The 21412-nt window shown below is 48.4% G+C and overlaps 5 protein-coding genes and 4 non-coding genes across 9 annotated transcripts; 5 read left to right on the forward strand and 4 right to left on the reverse strand.

The window, feature by feature from the left end:
* Positions 1-1452: 1452 nt before the first annotated feature.
* BDV38DRAFT_280430 (uncharacterized protein) lies at positions 1453-2670 on the reverse strand (the record flags this gene model as incomplete). The annotated part of the gene is made up of 1 exon (XM_032059310.1): positions 1453-2670. The coding sequence occupies one exon, from the start codon at positions 2668-2670 to the stop codon at positions 1453-1455; it is 1218 nt and encodes a 405-aa protein (XP_031916024.1).
* A 587-nt stretch (positions 2671-3257) lies between these two features.
* BDV38DRAFT_t77 lies at positions 3258-3372 on the forward strand. The gene has a single exon. It is a non-coding gene; the product is annotated as a tRNA-Leu (tRNA).
* Positions 3373-4412: 1040 nt separating this feature from the next.
* Positions 4413-4527, forward strand: BDV38DRAFT_t78. Its single transcript has one exon. It is a non-coding gene; the product is annotated as a tRNA-Leu (tRNA).
* A 981-nt stretch (positions 4528-5508) lies between these two features.
* Positions 5509-5623, reverse strand: BDV38DRAFT_t85. The gene has a single exon. It is a non-coding gene; the product is annotated as a tRNA-Leu (tRNA).
* Positions 5624-7524: 1901 nt separating this feature from the next.
* Positions 7525-7639, reverse strand: BDV38DRAFT_t84. The gene has a single exon. It is a non-coding gene; the product is annotated as a tRNA-Leu (tRNA).
* Positions 7640-8420: 781 nt separating this feature from the next.
* Positions 8421-13865, reverse strand: BDV38DRAFT_240680 (uncharacterized protein). Its single transcript, XM_032053918.1, has 5 exons — positions 13777-13865; positions 13434-13685; positions 12826-13261; positions 8915-12746; positions 8421-8852 (listed from the first exon to the last, which is right to left on the reverse strand). The coding sequence occupies exons 2-5, from the start codon at positions 13523-13525 to the stop codon at positions 8554-8556; spliced, it is 4659 nt and encodes a 1552-aa protein (XP_031916025.1). The 5' UTR covers positions 13526-13685; positions 13777-13865; the 3' UTR covers positions 8421-8553.
* A 1789-nt stretch (positions 13866-15654) lies between these two features.
* On the forward strand, positions 15655-17372 carry BDV38DRAFT_240684 (putative alcohol dehydrogenase). The gene is made up of 3 exons (XM_032053919.1): positions 15655-16807; positions 16865-17175; positions 17258-17372. Exons 1-2 carry the CDS (start codon positions 16013-16015, stop codon positions 17165-17167), a joined length of 1098 nt encoding a protein of 365 aa, XP_031916026.1. The 5' UTR covers positions 15655-16012; the 3' UTR covers positions 17168-17175; positions 17258-17372.
* Positions 17373-17377: 5 nt separating this feature from the next.
* Positions 17378-18383, forward strand: BDV38DRAFT_240686 (uncharacterized protein; the record flags this gene model as incomplete). The annotated part of the gene is made up of 2 exons (XM_032053920.1): positions 17378-18180; positions 18228-18383. Exons 1-2 carry the CDS (start codon positions 17592-17594, stop codon positions 18380-18382), a joined length of 744 nt encoding a protein of 247 aa, XP_031916027.1. The 5' UTR covers positions 17378-17591.
* A 513-nt stretch (positions 18384-18896) lies between these two features.
* BDV38DRAFT_240687 (uncharacterized protein) lies at positions 18897-20204 on the forward strand. Its single transcript, XM_032053921.1, has one exon. It carries the CDS (start codon positions 19488-19490, stop codon positions 19764-19766), a length of 279 nt encoding a protein of 92 aa, XP_031916028.1. The 5' UTR covers positions 18897-19487; the 3' UTR covers positions 19767-20204.
* Positions 20205-21412: the final 1208 nt, after the last annotated feature.

Raw genomic sequence — 21412 nt, forward strand, 5'->3', positions numbered from 1 at the left:
ATCATAGTTACGACTTATGGTTGTAGCTCTAAATAACTAAATGCAAAGTTCTAAATCGGGAACGAACGGAAATTTATGGATTTGAAGCATAAGAAGTCAGAATCTATTCTAAATGTAGATTTAATGGCAGCGGCTACTAACTGACTGGTTAACACAATGAGTGGGGTACTGAAGATAGCTTACGAGTAGTAACTCCTGCTTAGGAACCCAATCTTCGTTACATTCCTGGCCAAGCGGTTTCTAGGAAGCTTGACCTTTTAAACCTCGAATACAGGTCCAATGGTACAATTCTAAAAAGTTCCACTGAATCTAGACACGACCAGTTTACCGCGAAGAACAAGCAGTGTATTATGGGCTTTACGAGAAGCTTATGCACCTGGGCTTGGAGAATGTTTCCTGCAATGTGTGGACGCTATTGCCCTGAGATTTGAAGGCGACGCCGTAGTGGCTCCCCAAGGGACCGTCGATCTCAAAGGATTGACCCTAATGCTGACCCTAATGTGAAAGTCCAGTACTGGATGGTCTTTTTCGGCGGACTTCCCCAGGCGGCGGAGCAAATGAATTTGTTAAATACGGGAGAAGACTCACTTTCCTCAGTTTGAACGCAAACTTTCAATGAGGTGATGCTTCTGACGGTAGAATGGCAGACTCTGTTCTTCAATGACCTGATGCTCGGCCATCCTGTGAGTCCACTGATGTGGTAGCAGAGTTGTTCGGCTAAAACATGGTCGCAGACTCAGGGAAAGTAGTGCCGGTGGGAGTAAAGCAAGCATGTTTTATAACAAAGACACGTCTGCCTAGCTATTTGCGCAGAATGATTCAAAGGATCGCATGGTTGCAGTTCTGCGAGGATGAATGCGCAATAAAAGTTCATACAGAAGCAGCTCAAGAGGGATAGTGCGGAACAGGAGTATCAGGTCTTTTTGCAGGCGCAGGCACAAGATAGAACGTGACAGCATAAAGTGATAGGAGCTCAGTAAGTACTCTACTATCTATCGGTGGTGTCATCTGTGCAGATGTCTGGTCTGTCAGTGCTGGCAGGACTTGTGTATTTCATTGTTGTATAGAGTATTCGACTACCTTGGTAGTGAAATGGTACGTCCAACAATGACTGTGAGTATCTATCTGTACAGAGTAGAAAAAATAGAAAGAAAGGCCTGCCTGCCATCTCTCTACCACTCACTACGCCATCAGGACGGCGAAGATAGCCAAAAAAAAAAAAAAAAAAAAGAATGCCTTCTCCCCCGAGCCGGAATAGTAAGAAGATGCTCCTCCAATACCTTCACCATCAACTCAATTCTTTCCCCATCAGACCTACTTTGGCAAAAGCCAATACACAATACCACGCTTGTCAAATGCGTGCGAGCACATTGACAGCCCATACCTTGCTTTAAATCTAGAATAATGCTACATGTATGCGCCAGCATCCCGAGAACCACAAAAGTTATACATCTATGATTTCACATCACCTATCTCATGAAAGAACTCCTGAAGGATCATCGTGAACCTCTTCTGCGATATTGGTTTCCTCACCCTGACAGTCTCTATCTCAACACAGCCCGGCACATATTCCGGCGTGTTTTCGATAGCCTTTCGCGCAATAGCCCTAGAGTCCCACGGCCCTTCAAGGTGTGGCCACGCCAGCAGCACATCGATGGCTCTCCATCGAACATCAAGATCCGGAGACCCAAATGCCACAAGAACGAGGCTGGGAAGAACAGCCTCATCCATCGTCATCCCCGGTCGCTCGGGAAACCTGTGCAAAAACGTCTCGATCAGAGAAAGATGGGACCGGAAATGCTCGGCATGCGGCTCAAGCGTCCCGGTTGGAAAGCAACATTTCAGAACAAGACCTTCACCGGACGTATGAATTCTCATCAAGTCTGCGTGTTTCCTCTCTTCCTGACTGAGATGGGGATAGACGCGCGCGTAGTGGGAGTCGACCTCCTTGATAAATTGATTCCCGCGCTCGAGAAGTGTGAGATATTCTGCTTCGTATTGTGTGGCTGATTGTCCTTCTGGTAAGAAGACCAAGTCTGTTGTAAATTTAAGGACGGAACTCCTTAACGATTCAAAGGTCAACTGGAGGCCCGGGCTAGAACGCTTGCTCGATGGATGGGTTGCACTCTTCTCCTTGGGCAACCAGAGGACTGGCTGTTGGCCGCGGAATGGGGTGCTTTGGGTCTCGAGTTGCTGGAAGGCTGCCACTAGTTCCTGCTCAACCGAGACTTGCGGTATAAGTACTCGACCATACCCCAGTTCGCTCAAGATCTGGATGCCGTTCTGTAGATGGTTAAAGGCATGGTTATACTGGTGTTGCAGTAAGTCGCAGACGATAAAGATAAGGCAGCACATCAAGGTGACCTGGACCAGCTGGGGATCGTGGGAGGAGTGTCGACGGCTCAATAATGCAAAGGACCGGCCCAACTGCTCCAGGCCAAACTGACGCCACGGATCGTACTTCAGGCTAATTGCATGCTTCTGGGCCTTGCAGGCTGCCGAAACACTCTGACTGATCGCACTCAGCCCAATGACCGCATGGAGAACTGCGGGCTCTGCCTCGGTCATCTGGAGCACTAACTTCTGCCAGAGAACCGACGTAAACGAGGCGATCTCGGGGGCTACGTGGAATTGAAAGTAGGAATAACATCGCCGGTCGTCTGAAGTCATCACTACAGCCCTACTGCTTAAAGGGCGGGGAAGGCCGCCGCTCTTTCGTGCAATCGGTAGGCGATACATGTCGTATCCCTCGCAGGTTCGACCGCTGGACGTACAGTTCCTACATGCTCCTGGTGTTTCGTCACATTTCACTCTGCGAATTCTGCGACGCAGTTTAGTAGTTTCCTGGTTTAAGAGGGAAATGATGTCTCCGGAACATTTACCGGCAGGTCCGACATCCGGTCCGAGTTCTTTTGGTTGAACGTCTTGTGCGAGTCGATCGTGTCTGATCCATGTCTGCCCAATAGTGAGGGAGAAGTTGCAGACGATCAGGACGATGGCCACGAGAATTTGCAAGGTTAAGAGTGCCTGCTATACCAGGCAAGCCAGTCAGGAGGTAATGCACCTCTGTAACTGTTGCGGTATGGATGCTGACTCGGTCCAGTACTGTTTCTCTGTGGTGTCCCTGTGACGTGTTAATACGTCTTAGGCAAGCATTATTGAGACAACTGCGTAGCCTTAGTGTACTACATTTCGATATGGTATAAGAATCTTATTTTCTCTAATTTGCTAATACTGTATCTGAATCCACAACCATAGGCAAGGTGGCCGAGCGGTCTAAGGCGCACGGTTCAGGTTAACCTGTCCATCCGAACTTCATCCAGAAGTTTCCGTGTCATGAAAATGGCGTGGGTTCGAATCCCACCCTTGTCATAATATTTTTGCAAATTTTCTTTTCTTCTGTCTGCTAGGAGAGGTTTCAGTCATATAAACATAAGCCCACGTGTAGACGCTGTCTTGATGCTCGCGTTGTGGAGTAAAGTAGACTGACTGTGCATAGACTATGTGATAAATATAACATGGTCTCACGTCTATTTTATTGCGCAGCAGAGCGAAGCCAAGCTAGCATTATATAGATCAGTCAGTGGTTCGGCCTTATGACAATACATTATACCTTCCCCAAGCACAGACGTTGTAGAGCCGATATCGAACCAGCCTAGCAGCTGTAAGATAACCCAGTCCCTCTTGCAGTATTAAACAGACCTGACAAGAGGTCAGCTGCGGCCTAACCGATCAGTTATAATTCTGTTCCTGTATCCCTACCGGATAGGGGGGAAAGGATGCAAGTTATTTAAAGGCCAATCCGAGCAAAGAGAAAAGAGAGGATTGCCAGTTCCGTTGTATTTTGTTCTATGGCTCTTCGAGTAATAAGCACTTCTTCCCTTCCTTGCATGTGTATATATCCTTAATATCTGCTTGGCGGACTACCTACCCTATATAGCAGATTCTGTTGCAATATACTTCCTGCTTCTTGCCCTCTGTGTATATATATCGGTTAGTAGTTACCGTCGACGGAGGTGGAAACTAAGGTGACATAATGGCCAGGATTTTAATTGATGATTCTATATCCATTAGGTGCAGAGCCCTCAGATATAATATTCAACTTCCGGGCAATTTATAACGTCAAGAATTGGTCTGATGTCTCAACAGTATTTGCAAGTTGCTATGGACGCTTGACCGTCTTCTTTCCCATGGGGTCATATATCCTTACCTAGTTGACAGGCCCTTCTACCCTGTATAGTATCATTGACATATACGCGGTATGGAATACCGCATAGTACTTTGGGAATTACAGCGAATTTAATAACTTTTGAAGTACAATTCTGTTCTTAAACAGATAGTACATGGTAACAGTATGTATAGTTGATGGTGTCTCTCATGAATTGAAAAAATATAGCTCACTATTATAAATAGGCAAGGTGGCCGAGCGGTCTAAGGCGCACGGTTCAGGTTAACCTGTCCATCAGAGCTTCATCTAGAAGTTTCCGTGTCATGAAAATGGCGTGGGTTCGAATCCCACCCTTGTCAGATATTTTTTGCCCTTGATCTATCCAAGTCCCTCTCTCAAGTTGTTTTTGACATGGACAACTATCTACCCTACCTAGCACCCACCATCTCTATAAATGCAACCTTGGGTTGGCTAACTGCAATGTATATATACACCGACAGCCAAACAGAGAGTTGAAATCAGGTTGAGCTAACACACTACCCTTGTGCGGAAAGGTCTGATATCAATTAACGTGTAACATACGGGGCAAGCATTGCCGATGCTGTCCATATTTTTTAAGGCCACACACTGTGTCTCACTCTATGTATAGAGACCGGTAGTTGTATATATATAATTTTGATGTTGTCAAAGAACTATCTGCTATTCAGGGTAGAAGACCTGTCAACTAGGCAAGGGTACGTCGACCGAAAGCTAAGCCGTGGATACTATATGGACAGAAGACTGATCCTTGCTTTCCTCTATTATCAACATCAGGCTAACTTTATAGCCAAAAGGGCCCCCTTCTTTCCTAACAGAATTGGACTGACAGAGGGCTACTATACGCCATTGAAAAGGCAACAGATATAGACTCTGAGTCTCTGACATCGCCGCTCGGTCATCGAGTTGTCTATGCAGAACGGGCAGGGTATACAGTATAGTCACCATACAGAGTCATCACCGAATCCGTGACGGATGTAGTCCAAAATGGCTGTTTGATAAATAAAAGAAAGACCTGTGGTTGTGTAGCTATCTTTGTATAGAAGACGGACAAGAAGCCTATGGCAAGTTGGCAACTGAGTTCACACATGGAAATATTCAAACACGTAGTTGGGTGTCATATTGTATTGAGGATATATCTGATATGATTGGAGAGGGTCCATGGAATTTGAATTTACTTTCTTATATAGTTATCTTCGTCATGTGCTTCCTTGGTTGTTGGTCCCTGGCTAGGGTTTGAGACCGGATCTTTCCACTTGGGGAATGGAGGCGTTGCTTTGGACTTTTTCAAAGCAAAAAAAGTCTGACAAGGGTGGGATTCGAACCCACGCCATTTTCATGACACGGAAACTTCTAGATGAAGTTCTGATGGACAGGTTAACCTGAACCGTGCGCCTTAGACCGCTCGGCCACCTTGCCTAATTGTATGCATATTTGAGAGATATTAGGATATAGAAAAAAGCAGCTCTTCTTTTGATCTCCACTCGGATCTAATACAAATTCGGCCTATGTTTGGATTAGATGTCATACAGTCGGCCTTTGACTTGGGTTATGTAGATAGTATGACATTAAATATGGGACGCTGATATAAAGACTAATCAGTATCTTAATACAGACTCTAATGGTATTGTTGTGTTATTTCTTTCTACGGGACTGCTTGATTCCTCGTTATTGATAACCTTCTTTGGTTGTCATTTGACTCGACCTGTGACTATTAGTATTCTATCCACTGATGATTTTGTTTATCATATAAAATTTCGTTGAGTGATACCCTCCCATAACTTTCTAACCCATGATAGGGTCATCATAGAAACACCGCCGGCTCCCTAGTCGGCATATTTTATGGTTAAGACTACGACGGTATCTGATCGTCGTACGGAGTAAAGCATTGGATAATTCATAGTCTAAGCCGAGACATCGCTGCACATAACTTCCTAGTCCTATACATCCTGTAGTCTCCTGGCCTACAGCGTTCTGAAGGCATACCGCCAGTCAGATTACGTATACGAGAAGGGTTCTTACACTGGCACTTAGAGTAAACCAAGTAAATAAATAGTAGGTGAATCAGCTATGCATGTTCTAGGCAGGATTGACCCCGCCGAAAATTGTACTCATTACGCGCTTGATAATGCAATCCCAACCAATCTCTTTTGTTTCTGGTGTCTTTGTTGATATGGTAAATTGTTGCAATTTTTTTGTTTGGATATAAAGTCCGGTACATTTACATACAGTGAATCCGTGATCAGAAATAATGTTGACTTCCTGCACATCCTAATATGATGGTCTACTGCTGTACGTCAGCATTTGCTTGCGTAAGGGTTATCTCAGATCTCAGAAAAGGCTTGCATAGCTCACATGTTGTCAGGACTACTGCTGAGGTAGTTCCATAACAAAATATTCAATGTATGTGACAACCGTTGTGCCATGCTTAGCAATGAGTCCCTTATATGTTTAACTCGGTTCCTGACCCCATGTGTCGTATTGCTGACTTCGTACGTGAGAATGTTCTCAATATACAAAAAAGGGGGGGCTCTTGTGAATGATTCCAACTACCACAGATCCTTTCAAGAGGAAGTAGACAAGAAGGAAAGCTACGGCTGATACCGTATTTTCAAGTAATATCAATCACCTTGCCACCCATTTCGTACAAGCTCATGTGGGGAATGTAGGAAATCTCATTGCTGTGTGGTTTTATAACGACTATCTAGGCATGGGACGCCATCTGCGCGGTTCGAAAGCCATGCATAAGACCTTGGATATATATGGAACTGGATCAGGTGGTACACACAATATCTCCGTGCACAAGAAACACACCGTTGAGCCTGAAAATACCATCGCGCAGCTCCACCGGGAGACAGCCGCTTTGCTTTTCATACCGTGCCTCGTTCCTGATAATGCAACGCTTACCCTCCTAGGATCGAAGATTCCAGGCTATACGATCTTCCTCGATAACGCAATTAGGATTGGAGGTATTCGACGCTTGAGGGTATGTAAGATGATAGATAATTAAACATAATGATGTGCAGGACCTGGAAGAAAAGCTCCCTGTCCTCTGTCCCATTTCATCCACCGAAGATAATAAAATATATTGTATTTGAGTCCGTCTACTTAGTAGGAGGAAGCATTGGGCCAATCCCGTGATATACAACGCTGCAAAGGAGTATAACGCAATCATTTTCTTGAAGGAGTCGTAAGTATGTAAGGTCTGACTGGCGCAGGTGTTGCAGAACTTTGACACTCCTGTAATAGTTGAATCACTTATGTATCAAGTGGATAGATAGGTGAAGAATCTAAAAAATTAAAAATGAGTAATAAAAATATGACAAGAGTGGGATTCGAACCCACGCCATTTTCATGACACGGAAACTTCTGGATGAAGTTCTGATGGACAGGTTAACCTGAACCGTGCGCCTTAGACCGCTCGGCCATCTTGCCTTTACTGCTTAACATCACTAAGATTTTACCTACACAGCCTTATTTTATATCCAATTATGTTGACCTGAATCATATGAGGACATATTTGGAAAATGCAAATCAGTGACACATACAATAGGAATGGCTATATTCCACCTGTTAGACTTGTGTACTCCAAATCTTTCTTACATGAGGCAGTTTATACGGGGAACCTTAAAACGACGCGGTATTCATATAGGAATGTGGCCAGGTCAATAGAATAGGAAGACATGGGAATTCAAAAGTACGAAATCCTCATAGCATAGCCAGTGCAACAAAGGAGCCGAATGGTCGAATTCACACAGGGTTTGAAAAGTCTGTGACCGGAAGATCATTAAAGCTTGTCACACATGGACCCTGGGACCAATGGAGGTTTTCGCAATCCTGAGTCGCCTGGTATGTTCTGCGAATGTTTGGCATATTCATCATTGACCACGTTCGAAGGCAAGCTCTAGAGCCTAGTTCTTTGATCTCGGGACAAAATACTCTCCCATACCACTTGTACTACTGCTTTCTTGGCCGCCATACATCTCAATCATTCTATAGTAAGACCGTACTGTGCAGTGACTTCATTCTTCATCCCAAAGACTTTTCACGACAGACTTTACCAGCTTAAGCACCTTTGGCATTGGCCAATGCTGGGGCCAAATCAGTCCCTGCTTGACTTATGCATACGATACTCTGGCCCCGACACAATCCCTTCTTTGGCTACCATAGAGCACATCCTACCAACTCCAGGGAAATAATAATAATAAAAAAATAGTTACGAAGCAAACGTAAGCGTGAAACTCATTGCTATTTTTTACATCACCAAATCATGCTGGAATGCCAAACTACTAGTACATCTCTCGGAAGTATTCACTAGATGCGGGAAATATGCCACTATTCACAGTCATTTACCGCTTACCCTTCTTACGAGGAGCCACAACCTTGAACGCGGCATTGCTGCTATCCTCTTCACGATGGGCATTCGACGATCCCTTCTTGGCCACCTCACTCCATCCACTGCTACTCTTCTCCGCGAATGCACTGGCTGCGACGGGGTCCACGATGCCCTTGTCAGCCAAGGTACGACGGCGGATGAACTCCTCGGCGAACCGGCGGCCATCCAGCGTCTGCGAGTTAGCATACACCGAGTCCGAGATTATCTCCGCTTCGGCCGGCAGGAAAAGTAGCTGCTGAACAAAGTCATCCACTACATAAACGTTAGTACTGTTTCAATAAGGCATAGTGTATTTTTTTTAATGAAGGACATACCATTGATGTTGCTGTTCAACCCCTTGCCCAGCGCCAGCTTGGCCCATTTGGTGAACTCCTCGACTGCGCGGTTAGGGTTAGCCGGAGTCACTGTGTTCACAGTAACGGCACGCGGGGTGGAGATTGTAGCGGGCTTGGGCTTCACTGGAGAGGCTGCCAAGGGAGTCGTTGCGGTGGTCGATCGCGGTCCGGAGGGAGCAACGGGAGGAGCTTTGGCTTTACCGCTAGCGCCAACTGTGGTCCAAGCACCTGTAGTCACGGGAGTGGTAGGAGCAGCAGGAGCAGGAGCCTTGCTAGCCAGATCCGCATACCGCTTGCCAGTAGAAGAAGGAGCCGGTGGGCTAGGCGCTGCTGTGACTGCACTCTGAGCAGCGGCGGCAGCGGCGGCGGCAGCGGCACGCTGCTTACGAGCCTCCTCCTCTTTCTGGATCTGCGCGAGGGTCTTCTTAGCGCCGCCGGTAGCAGTGGCCGGGGCCTTGTTGTTACCCCAGACCGACCCGGTGGACGCGGGAGTAGACGGGGATCCAGCACTGGCCCAGTTGGCAGTCGAAGGGAGACCAGGAGTCTGGACTTGAGCCTGGCTAAGGCGCTCTTGTTCTGCGAGAAGTTGAGCACGACGAGCAGCGGCAGCCAGTTCTTCTCTCTGAGCAGCGCTACGAGCCTCAGCCTCTTGGATCTCCTTCAGCGAGGGACCCTTCGGCATCTCATGCACCTCCTTGGCCCATGGGGCAATGGACGTAGCAGGAGCTTCCACAGGAGTCTGGGTCTGCGATCTCGAGTTTGCTGCGAGTGATTCCGCAACGTTCTGGCGGCTGCGCTGTGCGGCAGGAGCTGGGAGCGGCGATGCGGAAGGTGGAGGAGGGAACGGCTGAGGCATGGCTGAATCACCCTTGGCGGTCCATGCTGCATCATTCGCAGCCTGGCTCTGCTGCTGTTCTTGCTCCTGTTGCTCCTGTTGCTGTCTCTGAGCGGATGCCGCCTTCTGAACCTGCTGGGAAAGCGTGAGGACCGGTTCTTCGTCCACTACAATAGGCTGGTCCGCTTCCATCACGGGGGAGTCGAGGTTAACATCCTGGACAGACTCTTCAGGCTGGGGAGAAGGACCAGTAGTAGGATGAGTTGGAAGCCCCTCGGCAGTGCGCATGCCGAATTCATCTTCCTGTGCCCTCAAAGCATGAAACTGGCGGAGCCGTTCTTCACGGGCCTGTTGGTCGAACAAGCTGTCACCTTGAGTGCTGTCGAATTGTTCTTGTTCCTGTTGCAGCTGAGCCCGATCCTGGAGCATGGTGGCAACCTGCTGTTGATGGAACAAGTTGTCCGGCTGCCGAGTGGCAAAGGGCGCTGCGCTGCCAAAGGCGAATGGGTCCGGTCGGTTGACGTTCAAACGCTCAAGAAGGGCAGGGAGCTGATCTTGACTGCCGCCGAGGTCTGTCCCAAGCATCTGAGGACCAACATTGGGCAGCGCGCTCTGCCTTATCGGACCGGCGGCGTCGAAGAAGCCACCAAGAGGCTGCGGCTGTGACTGCTGCTGTTGCTGCTGTTGCTGCTGGATGGGTCCCTGTATAGGCGACGGTTGGAAACCAACAGGCGAGGCAATGCTACCGAAACTTGGCTGGCTGTGAAGGCTGTGGGCGCTCGAATGATGCTGGAGCTGATGGGGGTGCATAGTGGGGGGGAGCCCCTGGAATTGCATTTGCTTCATCATGGCCTGTTGCTGCGCGAGATGTTCCTTCTGTCTGGCCATCAGGTACTGCTCCTCTTGCTTTCTACGCTCCAAGGCATTCTGCTGTTCGGCGGTCAAAGTAGTACCAAAGCTGGGGAAGCTGCCAGGGAAGGGAGGTTGAGCAGCACCTGCCGTGTTTCCTGTCCAATGACCAGGGTTAGGATCGGGTCCATGAGGGATCCCGATCTGAGGAACCAAGAAGGGCTCGCGCGAGTTGCCAATGCGCCGCACCAACTGAGCCAGAGGCTCAAATTCTGGGTCCTCGAGCTTCTTGATCTGCAGGTCAGGGCTGAAGAAACCTGCCTTGAACCAATCGTGCATCTCAAGCCCTGTCCAAGGACCTTGGATGTTCCCCTGTGGGTCGCGATAAATCCAGCGCATACGATCTGGCATCACCATAGTACGCTGTTGGGCAGGAGGAACGGAGCCGGCATTGCCTCCCGGTTGCCCAGGAGTCTGACTGGGCTGAGGTGCATCAGGAGCCATGGAAGTGGGGATGGAACCAACGGCAGAGACAGGAGTTTGGGAAGTAGACGTAGTTGTGGGCGGGTTGGTTTGGCCAGACTTGTCGACCTGCTGGGGATCTTCTCCGTGGGTTAGTAAATCATGTGGCGCTGTTGGCCGCTGGAGGATCATACCTGGTTGCCGGGAGCCGTCGTCCAGGCTGCCAAGATCAGCCCGTGCTTGATCGCCTTGCATCTGTTCCTGCATCGCGGCGGGGAAGAGAGATCCTAACTTGCTAGAGCGCCCAATGCTGCCAGTGCCACTGATGCCAGGGCTGAAGAGGCCACCCCCTCCCAGGGTCGATAGACTAGGGGACTGGAGATCAGCCATCGTGCCAAAGATAGGATCGCCAAAGCCGCCGCCGCCAAAAGCAGATCGTTCTCGAGTTGGAGTACCAATGGCACCGCTTGCAGGCCATCCAGCCGCTCCTCCAATCGAGGGGAGGCCACCCAGACCACCCAAGCTGGAGAAGCTGCGGTTTCCGGCAACGCTGGAAGTTGCGCTCCGATCGATCGAGGGCAAATCCATGCCCGACCCGACTCGTCTGACCGAGCCAAACGCGGTAGTGTCACGCAGTCCAGTGAGGCCAGGATGGTGCGAGGTTTGGATATCAGAGCCGTCGGTCTCAACATCATCGGCGTCTCCTCTGTCACCATGGGGGCTTTGATACGGGTTTGTATTGGTCGGGCTGGTTGGCTCATGACCTTGGAGCAAACTTGGGGTGGGGTTACGCGAGTTCTCGTGGCTCTGGATCAGCTCTCGAAAGCCAGGAATACTGGACGTCATTCCAAACGCGGCGAATCCAGTCGAGTCAGCGCTCTGAGATGGAAGTTCCTGAGACCCCCCAAGCGCAGCACTCCCGCTCCGAGGTTCCTCCTGAAATGGGTTCGTCTCACTTCGTCCCGTGCGGGTCTTGAGAGTTTCCCCCCAAGGCGACTGCGAGCGCTGCTCACCCTCACCTGCCAAACGCTCCAGGTTGCTCAGGGACGGCTTCTCCTTCACCGAAGCTGAAATATCCTCCGAGCTATCCTTCGAGAAGAGGCCCTTCAGGCGACTTTCGCCGCGAAGACTGCCAAAGCCTGGTTTTTTCTCCGTGGGATTCGTACCGAGAGAGAACGCCCCAAAAGCCCCCATGGGCGAGAAGCTGGCATTTTGCGAAGCCGAGCCCCACGGCGAACTTGTTGTCCCCGGCGCTGCACTCAGCGGATTAGTCGAACTGCGCTTTAGGGAATTAAACGGAGAGGAGGCCTCCGAGGTAACGTCCCGAGCCGATTCCTTCTCTTTCTCCTCCCACCGGGCGGTGGACGACGTATCTCGAAAATCGGTTTTGCGACGTAGGAGCGACGGGGGTGGGGTAGAAGTATTCGGCTCGTCACGGAAGAATCGAGAACCGCCCGTTGTAGGAGACATAGGGTTGCCGATCGAATCGCCGGTCTCCCGACGCCTGGGCCCAGGTCGATTCGAGCTCGGGGACGAGGTGTTGTAATTGTTCATGTGACCCTGAGAAATCGACCCCTTGCGTCCTCCCGGAGTAGTGCCCGTGTTATCCTTGGGAACATTCGTGGGTGGTGGCTTCAGTGGGGAGTTCACTGAGAGAGAAAACAACTACGCCCGTTCAGCACAGCTCTTCCCAAACAAGGCACTGCGGCCATTCGCAAACAGGGAAGGTAACAAAGACACGAACCTCTTTCTCCTCATCAGTCATGTCCATTAGGCTCAACGGTTCCATCTGTCCTCCGTGATCCCAGCACACCCCAGGCCCAGAGGGATTATCTTTCGAATCCTCCCGCCTGCCCCAAGCGCCGTTGGCAGCGGCTGCCTCTACCTGCGGATTCCAGTCGGCGGCGAGATATTCTGCGAGATTCTTACCCAATATACCTGTCTCCCGTTGAGCCTTGTAAAGTTCTAACAGCTGATCTTTGGAATACCGAGTGTCATTGGTTGCCCCGTTGCGGAGTGCGCTAGACTGGTAATTCGAGAGCATATGTGGGGGAGTGTAAGTACCGGCCGTAGGAGTCGTAGCGGATGCGGGCTGGCTAGTATCCCGGCCGTGGGAAGGATTAGTCGCCACGGACGGACGGCGGAAGGTTTGTGTTGCTCCGTTCATGCGGTTTCGAGCCCTGGGATTCACGTTAGGAGAGGCCGAATTCAATCACGATCCAACGAGGGAGGGGAGGCGATCACGCCGCTGAAAGGAACGAGAGAATGCAGCATGGCATCCCCGCCTCACAGGGACGGAATAGAAGTCACGAAAAGAGCGGGGACAACAAAGGTGTTTGTTTTTTTCCATACCATTCTCCACTGGCAGTTCCATCACCTCTTCGAGAGGCATCAGTGTTGCCAGCAGCGGCCGAAGCAAAACTAGAAGGGAGTGGCGTAGGCATTATGAGATAGATAGCTGGGCGATGGAGAAAGATTTCCGAACCCAAAGCTTGAGAAGTATCCAAGACGAGCGTTGGTTGTTCTTTCGGTGGTGGATGAACGTGCGAAGGAAGGAGGAGATGCGAACGTTTTGAGGTGGAACGACGCAAGAGGACGATAGAGCTAGTTAGTAGTTGGGGGGAAAGATCAGCTATGGGTTTTTAGAGCGAGGGAAAAAGAGCATCCGTGAATGACGGGTGGCACGCAAACGCACCAGCACTTGGAATTTGGTTTCGACTTCGAGCAGTTTGCTTTCGCGTAGCAAAAGGGAGAAATTGAGGACAGGCCAACGGCAGCAAGAACGCTAGACAGATCCAAGTCGAGATCAGAAGATCGAGTTCGACGAGTTCCTGAAAAATGAAAGAGGCTTGCGGCGAATTAGCAAGGGGTCGTGGAATTACCACAGGGGACGGCTGTCTCCCGATTTAGTCTAGTCGGGTACGTTCAGGTATCCTAACAGTTGTCCATGGCTGCTTGGCTATCTTTCCGTTGCCAGCCACTTTTTGTTCGTACTATAACCCCAAAGTTACCGCATCATTACCAGAACTTGTCCCATATACAGTACCCGCACACAAAAAAAAATAAAAATAAAAATAAAAATAAAAAAAACCCACACAATCACCGCGATACTCTATAATTTCATTTCTGTGAGCGGCAAACCTGGTTCGGAGAAAACAGTAAGAACGAAAGGAAACGAGCTTTCAAGATTCTTTCCTAGAATTTCCCTTCGACATCATCCATCTGTCCCTCTTGGTCACATTTCCAATACCTCCTGTATGATTTGGTACATATCCTCCCAGTCAATTTTTTTTTTTCCTCTCCGGGGTGAGGGTGCGTGGTCACAGCACCCCAGACAAACCTATATCGACTACTGCCACGCGGGTGTGGTCAATGGCGGTTTGGCCGCAAACGCTTCGGTTGCCCTTCCATTCGGCGTGTCATTTCAACTTTCACCCGGTATTTTTAGAAAATTAATTGAATCAAATCAGATCAAAAGAGTACACAAAAATCAACGAATAACTAACTAATAACTAACAATGTTTCTCCGATGACAAATCCTCTAGATCAAATTACAATCCCATTGCTTACACACGCTCTGACGAGGTATTCTCCCTTTGCATCTGCACTCTGTAAGGTCAATTTGTGGTGGTTGAACGGGAAGTGACGTTATCGACTTTTGGACTATTTTTCCATTCCCACATACCGTTGCTTCTTGTTTGGTTCCCCCCAACCTCCGCAGATCAACCTCCTTGAATAACATCCGTCGCGTTTTCATCCAGCGTTTCTTTCCTGTATTATTATTTTTTTTTTTTGGTTTTTTTCTCTTCATTATATTTTTATTGAAATTTTATGTGGTCGTTGTGCCACTCCACTTAGAGTGTCTCTCCTGACAGAACTAGACGGGTTTTATTTGCTTTGGGCTGTTTTCGTGGCTAACGTTGGCCGATTTGCATGCCGGGTTGCATGTGACTTGATATTAGATCTGGTATGGAGGAACTGGAGATCTTCTGTATATTTAGTTACTAGTTATTGGAGATGGGAGGGGAGGAAGAGGATAAATAAACATTATCGAATAAAGTACAGTATCGCCCATCTAGATTGAATCAGAAACAAAAGGAAAACTCGAACATTCTCTTGCGCACAACTAGTGGACGGAACAGTCCCTCGTAAAACGGACAAAGGAGTGTTTCAACAGGCAGACGATAGATCGGGATATATGTATCCTTGGTCACCGAGGGTTTTGCGTCTTGGACAAGAGACTTAGTTTATCTTAATAAGAGTTAATCTAGACTTGTGATTGTTACGGTTTGTTCTGAGTCAAGAGGTAGTGTAACCTAATATGCACTCCATACTGATATACAATGCATAGGCATGGATTACCTGAGCCTCAGCTAGGCTATCCATGATTGACAGGTTGACAGGCTCTGATTAGTATGTAGATGAGATCTTCTGCGAACCTCAGACACGATATTTTAATTACAGTAAAGTATCCTTAGACTCTATAGGCAGCTTTTCTTTGTCTATCCATGACTATACCTGGAAGAAGCTACATGATCGATGCATGTACTTGCTGGTCATCTGAATGTTTCGACCTCGGTTCAATCCCGTTAAAGCCGTGGGTGCCAGAAGAAGATCCCAACCGAAACACGACTTCATTCGGATCGAGGATCTCTTTGACCTGAACTAGATTTACTGTTATATAGAAACTATCTTCTTATTCAGCCTCTTGTCATTCTGACTCTACCCAATTCTGTTCAGACAAGATATTGTAATCGGACAACCGGCAGTCATCGGTTATCGATAACCCAAACCCCAAGCTTATATAAATATATTCCCCGCACCGCCGCTGCATGAGACACCTACGAACCACAACATTGAGGGACATCCATTACATCCTTTACAAATCCACTGTGTAGAGCACAATAAACAAAGCAAGTATCATATTCATAATGTCAAAAGCAATCTTTCTCTCCCAAATTGAGGGCAAACCGGGGCAGGTTTACTATCCCCTCTCCGTCCAGAACCTACCCCAGCCGACACCGGAGGGTCGCGAATTATTGGTGAAAATGACCGCGGCGTCACTGAACCATCGTGATGTCTTCCTGCGCCAGCATCTATATCCCGGTATCACATTCAACGTTCCCATGGGGGCAGATGGTGTGGGAGTGGTCGTCGGTGCTGGGCCCGGGGTGTCGAATCCAGAACGTTGGCAGGGAAAGCGCGTCATACTGAACCCGGGAACGGGCTGGAAGGACTCGCCCGATGGACCGGAAGACCCCAAGGGGTATCGGATCATGGGCGGTACCAAGCTCTACAACAAGGGCACGATGCAGGAGTACCTCACCATCGACGAGTCCGAGGTAGAAGAAGCCCCGGAGCACTTGTCCGATGCGGAGGCCGCTGCTCTGCCCTTGACAGGATTGACGGCATGGAGAGCCTTGGTGGTCAAGGCTGGCGAAAGAAATTCGGGCAAGGGTGCTGCAGTCCTGGTTACTGGTATTGGAGGGGGTGTCGCGTTGATGGCACTTCGGTTCGCCGTGGCCAAGGGGGCAGATGTCTACGTGACAAGCTCCAGTCAGGAGAAAATTCAAAAGGCCATTGAATTGGGTGCAAAGGGCGGTGTTAGCTACAAGGAAGAAGGCTGGGAGAAGAAGCTTCTTACAATGCTTCCCTCGGGAAAGAAGGCCTTCGATGCTATTATTGATGGTGCCGGTGGCGATTCAGTCGAGAAAGCGGTCAGATTGCTCAAGGTGAGCCTCTTGATATCAATACACTAAATCCATTTGGATGTCACTGACAACACCCAGGCTGGTGGTGTGCTCTCCGTTTATGGAATGACTGTCTCTCCCAAGATGCCTTTCTTGATGCAAGCGGTCTTGAAAAACATTGACGTTCGTGGCTCGACTATGGGTTCCCGCAAGGAATTCAAAGAAATGGTTGATTTCGTCAAAGCAAACAAGATCTACCCCGTGATCTCGCGCGTTCTGCAGACCGAACTGGGTGATACCGCGGGGCTCGACGGGCTGTTCCAGGATATGAAGGAAGGCAAACAATTCGGGAAGTTGGTCGTCGAATTCGGGAAGTCTTCGGGAAGCAAATTGTAAGGATCTAGCTTGGTAATTGAATCTTTAGCGAATCTCACCGTATGAATGTGGTATATGTACATAGCCCCGGTCGGGATGGAATGAACTCACTATGTGATTGCCGATGACCTTGGCACATAGCACCGACAAGGACCGAGATCGAGTGATGGAATAGACATCATTTGTAGTAATGAGTATTCTTATCTTTGGTCTGATCTATTTCGTTGGGTCGCACTTTCCTTGCTAGGCTTTCATCCTATCAGGCCGTTAAATAGACCTGGCTATAGGACCCGGCGCAATATGATCTCCTGAAGAGAAACCAGTATAGCGCTATCATTATATAGCCCGTGGCACATATATCTTCGTATCTTAGGGAAGCGTCACTCCATTCATTAATTACTTGTTGTTTTACCCACGAAGCTTCGGCGACTTGAGGCCCGGAGAAATGAGCGTCGATATCATGCGGTTATATGGACCCGGTCTATCCTTTTATCTAGCTCACAGAAAACCTTCAGCACGAATGAATGCTCCCGTGGGATCGCCCAGCATGTCACTTAGGGATGTCGCTGTTTCCACTGCGATGAGATCCAAGAGGTCAATCGGCATCCTAGATGAAACCAACACAGACAGACTAACCTCGAACATCTGCCACAAATACTCAGCTACTCTGAAGGCATTGCATGCCAGCAACGAGCTACTAGAAAGCAGAGCGAGAAAGCTGAGCAACAATATTGCTGGGCTTGAGCTAGATGTCATGAGAGTCCAACGCCACATCAAAGCCTTTCACGGGGAGCTTCTGATGACATGGCAAGCCGACATTCTCACGCGTCTCGTCGAGGTTGTGTACGAACGGAGTGAGTGGAAAATGCCGGGAGGTATCACTGCCAGTTCCCATGAGGGCATGAGTGAGGCGAAGGTTACTCTAATGTATAGGACTGCGGCGCGGAAGATCAAAAAGGAGACGTTGAAGAGGAGGTTCGGCCTTTCGGTGCAATACTATCTTGCCCTGCAAAGGTATGACGAGGTGAGTTATCCTATTCATTAAAACTGTCATCGGCCTTTGGTCTTCCCTGCGTCTTACCTCATGGTAGATTGTCTGCTTTCGAAGCACGAATCCGCTTCGCTCAGAGTGCACGTTCGCTCACTGGCTGCTGTCGCAAAAGGAGAATTACGGTCGAATCGGTCTATTCAATTTCTGGGCAAGATTATTTCCCCTATGCTACGGTCGGACTGTGAAGGAAACATATGAGCAGTTCTAACGATCTGAAAGAGGGCAGCAGTTCATTCACACATTCATTCATTTTGCTTGTTTCGATGGCTATTTTGAGCTTCGGAAGTTGCACCAATGAGGTTCATCCATGGTCGGCTCAGTGGCTTCAGAGTCGCTGGGTGAGACATTTTAGATAACATGTTTCTCGTTAATTGAAAGAGGAGATTGCTCTTGTCCTGGTCGTCTGCCACCGAGAGGCCAAAACGCAGATGTTATGTATTCTCATAAGGGCAATGCAAGATTCAATTGGTTTCATGTCTCCGGAGGCGAGTATCTAGTCGACTACAGTCACCTCCAAGGACGAATATATCGACTTTCCCAGTAGGCGTACCAAAATGCTATGAATTCCCCACTGAAGTTGTGTATATCGTTCTGCCTACAGTATACTGGGGCGTACTATTGATCTTGGGTTGTTAGGAGGTGATATAGCATGATAGAGCTTGATATTCAAAATCAATCTTGACGACCTCAATTATTCAGAAAAGTCCCAAAGGTAGTGATTATATCACCGCCGAAGTCACACAGTTAATCGGCCTTAGAACTGCATATACCCTAGAACGTCCCTTTTGCCTGAATAGCATGAATATTCGTGTAGGACTCCTGACAGAGCACCCCTATTGGATGCTAGTCTATAATGGAAGGTATTGTCTGTAATTTGACATTAGTCTGACCTCATTTTTGGTCGTTCCTTGGCCATAGAATGTCAATGTTTCCTGTTTTCTAGCGCTACGCTGGCTAGGATTCCACAGAACCGTGGCCGACCAAATCACGTCGTGGTGAGGATTGACCGACAAGTGACGAGCTGTAAAGAGATAGCATGACTATTCTGTCTCGAAGATAGTTCTGATCGACAGCTGCAGGCCCTGGCAGCTGCAGGCCCTATTGCACCGATAACGCACCCCTTTCCGTTACTGAACGAAACGCCCGCTGAGGGAATTCACCGTGGGGTCATATCGGAGGGGACAGGAGTGAACGCAGGCTCAACGGGCACGAATGACCGCGAGAAACCACACCCCAGTATACGCAGACTAGTGAGTCCCTAGGAGGACTAAAAAAACTCAAGGATGGTCTATGAAAGGACGACCTCGTGCTCTCATCTACACCGTAGGTACCCAATCTGCAGTGTGCGAGCATCCCACCTGCGCATACGGCTCAATCAGAGCCATCGACACCAAAAATATCAGAAACCCAGCCACTCAGAGGTGCGTTCGCACCGGTAGGTCCTGGGATCGTCTCTTAACCGGGCGGTGCTGGCTGAGTCCCTCTGAGCTGAAATATGGGTCTTTTTCCGAAAGACAGGTTATTCGGTACGAAAAGACTCAAGTCTCTTTCTTTTACCACGTTTGTTGAGCAGCGTTGAATGGAGTCAAGATGGATATTTTGGGGATGCGTCTCGCGTAGCCAAATGGTACGCCTGAACACCGTTCTGCTGATCAGTGGATGATACCGTTGGAGTAGCCGGTTTTCCGCACGACCCCTTTCCCTCTCGTTGCAACCGTTTCTGCGACTAGCGTGTGTATATTGGGGATATGATGTCTCTTCTGTTTGGTGTGAATGGGTTCATCTTAGGTCATTTCCGATGGTTGTTCCGGAGGTCTCCCGTGACGAGGGACGGGTTGACATTCTCTCACCCACGGAACAACACCGAAGTAGTAGTATCCAATTGCTAAATATATCAACAGAACAATATGGGGTCTTTAGCATTCCAAACTTCTCTTCTCTTCTCTTGAATGGTTAGTTGCAAAGTACGGAGTACCTTTGCGAGGGTTTTTTTTTTTTTTTTTTTTTAGAGATAGACTAAGATAAAAAATATTAGCCGAACCGTAACTTTCTCGGTGGGTAAGATGCATAGTGTTTTGGGTATCCGTACCCTTCTTCCCCCCAAAAACGATACTAAGAATAGAATCCCGAGGTAACAGCCATCAACAATGGCTGTCAGCTTGAATTCCTTCATAGGGTTATGCCGTCATGTTCTCCTGTACAAAGTCGATGCATCCAATGCAACCCTTTCAGTTCCACGGATATATATATTTAACCTAATATGTCAGAGTTAGATGCATATATAATTTAGTGTCATGCGTCCAACTCAAAAGAGATGGATAAAGGTCAGTCCGCCAGGCTTAGTAAGTAGGACAGATGATCATGGATCTCTGAGAGATCCTTAGGTACCGACGACTAGTCCATAGTGTACCTAGATACAGATGAGACTGTACTTAGGTATACGTATGTATACTAGTGAAGTACGGAGTAGTCAAAAAGGAATTACCTCCTGTGAGGCTGTGACTAACGGTATTCCAGACCCCCGTTGAAAATCTTGGCTCTTCTACACCGGCAACACATCATAACGGGTGAAATTAAGATATGCCTCTATCATGCCATGTGGCAGAGGTAAATGATGCGACACTCCACCGACCCCATCACTATAAGACTGGCACTTATAACTATTAAGTGTGACCCTCATAAATCAGTACTATACGGCGGGCACGTCACAAAACATTTAATTAGATTAAAGATATTAATACCAGCTCCATATTCATTGATTATACCTACTTTACGTAGTATCTTGCTTGCGCCAATCGTGAAGATTACTTAAACCGTCTTCCATGTATCGCCTTAATTCCTCCTGTTAAGATCAGCCAATGATGGCAGAAAACGATCAATCGATCAGTTCACCGGCCAATTTTTACTTACCCGAGCGACACGAAATTACCCTGTACCCGCAGATAGAAAACCATGGACCCCAAGACCTTGACTAAAATTAATTAACCCTGAGCTACCAACCTAATTTTGCTCAATAGTCTTGTTCTTGGATAAGAATAAGAGTGTCTGACCCACTGGCCAAAGCTGAGAGCAACGTTTCATCCCACATTTACCCTCCGAAATTCCTGAAGAGTCAGTCTGCTTCAACCGTCGGAGGTTCGCACATCCTTCTCGACAATCATCGATCCCGATACTATGTACATTAGTAGTAGTCAGGAGTAGAAGCGTATACCCCA

This window comes from Aspergillus pseudotamarii, assembly GCF_009193445.1.
Source record: "Aspergillus pseudotamarii strain CBS 117625 unplaced genomic scaffold BDV38scaffold_13, whole genome shotgun sequence".
NCBI lineage: Eukaryota > Fungi > Ascomycota > Eurotiomycetes > Eurotiales > Aspergillaceae > Aspergillus > Aspergillus pseudotamarii.

Excerpts from the sequence above, each read along its gene's own strand:
- BDV38DRAFT_240680 (XM_032053918.1), bottom strand. The coding sequence starts at position 13,525 with ATGCCTACGCCACTCCCTTCTAGTTTTGCTTCGGCCGCTGCTGGCAAC. Across the intron at positions 13,262-13,433 it reads GGAACTGCCAGTGGAGAATG|GGCTCGAAACCGCATGAACG; the intron begins GTATGGAAAAAA and ends CGTGAATCCCAG. Across the intron at positions 12,747-12,825 it reads TGACTGATGAGGAGAAAGAG|TTGTTTTCTCTCTCAGTGAA; the intron begins GTTCGTGTCTTT and ends GAACGGGCGTAG.
- BDV38DRAFT_240684 (XM_032053919.1), top strand. The coding sequence starts at position 16,013 with ATGTCAAAAGCAATCTTTCTCTCCCAAATTGAGGGCAAACCGGGGCAG. Across the intron at positions 16,808-16,864 it reads TCGAGAAAGCGGTCAGATTG|ACCCAGGCTGGTGGTGTGCT; the intron begins CTCAAGGTGAGC and ends GTCACTGACAAC.
- BDV38DRAFT_240687 (XM_032053921.1), top strand. The coding sequence starts at position 19,488 with ATGAAAGGACGACCTCGTGCTCTCATCTACACCGTAGGTACCCAATCT.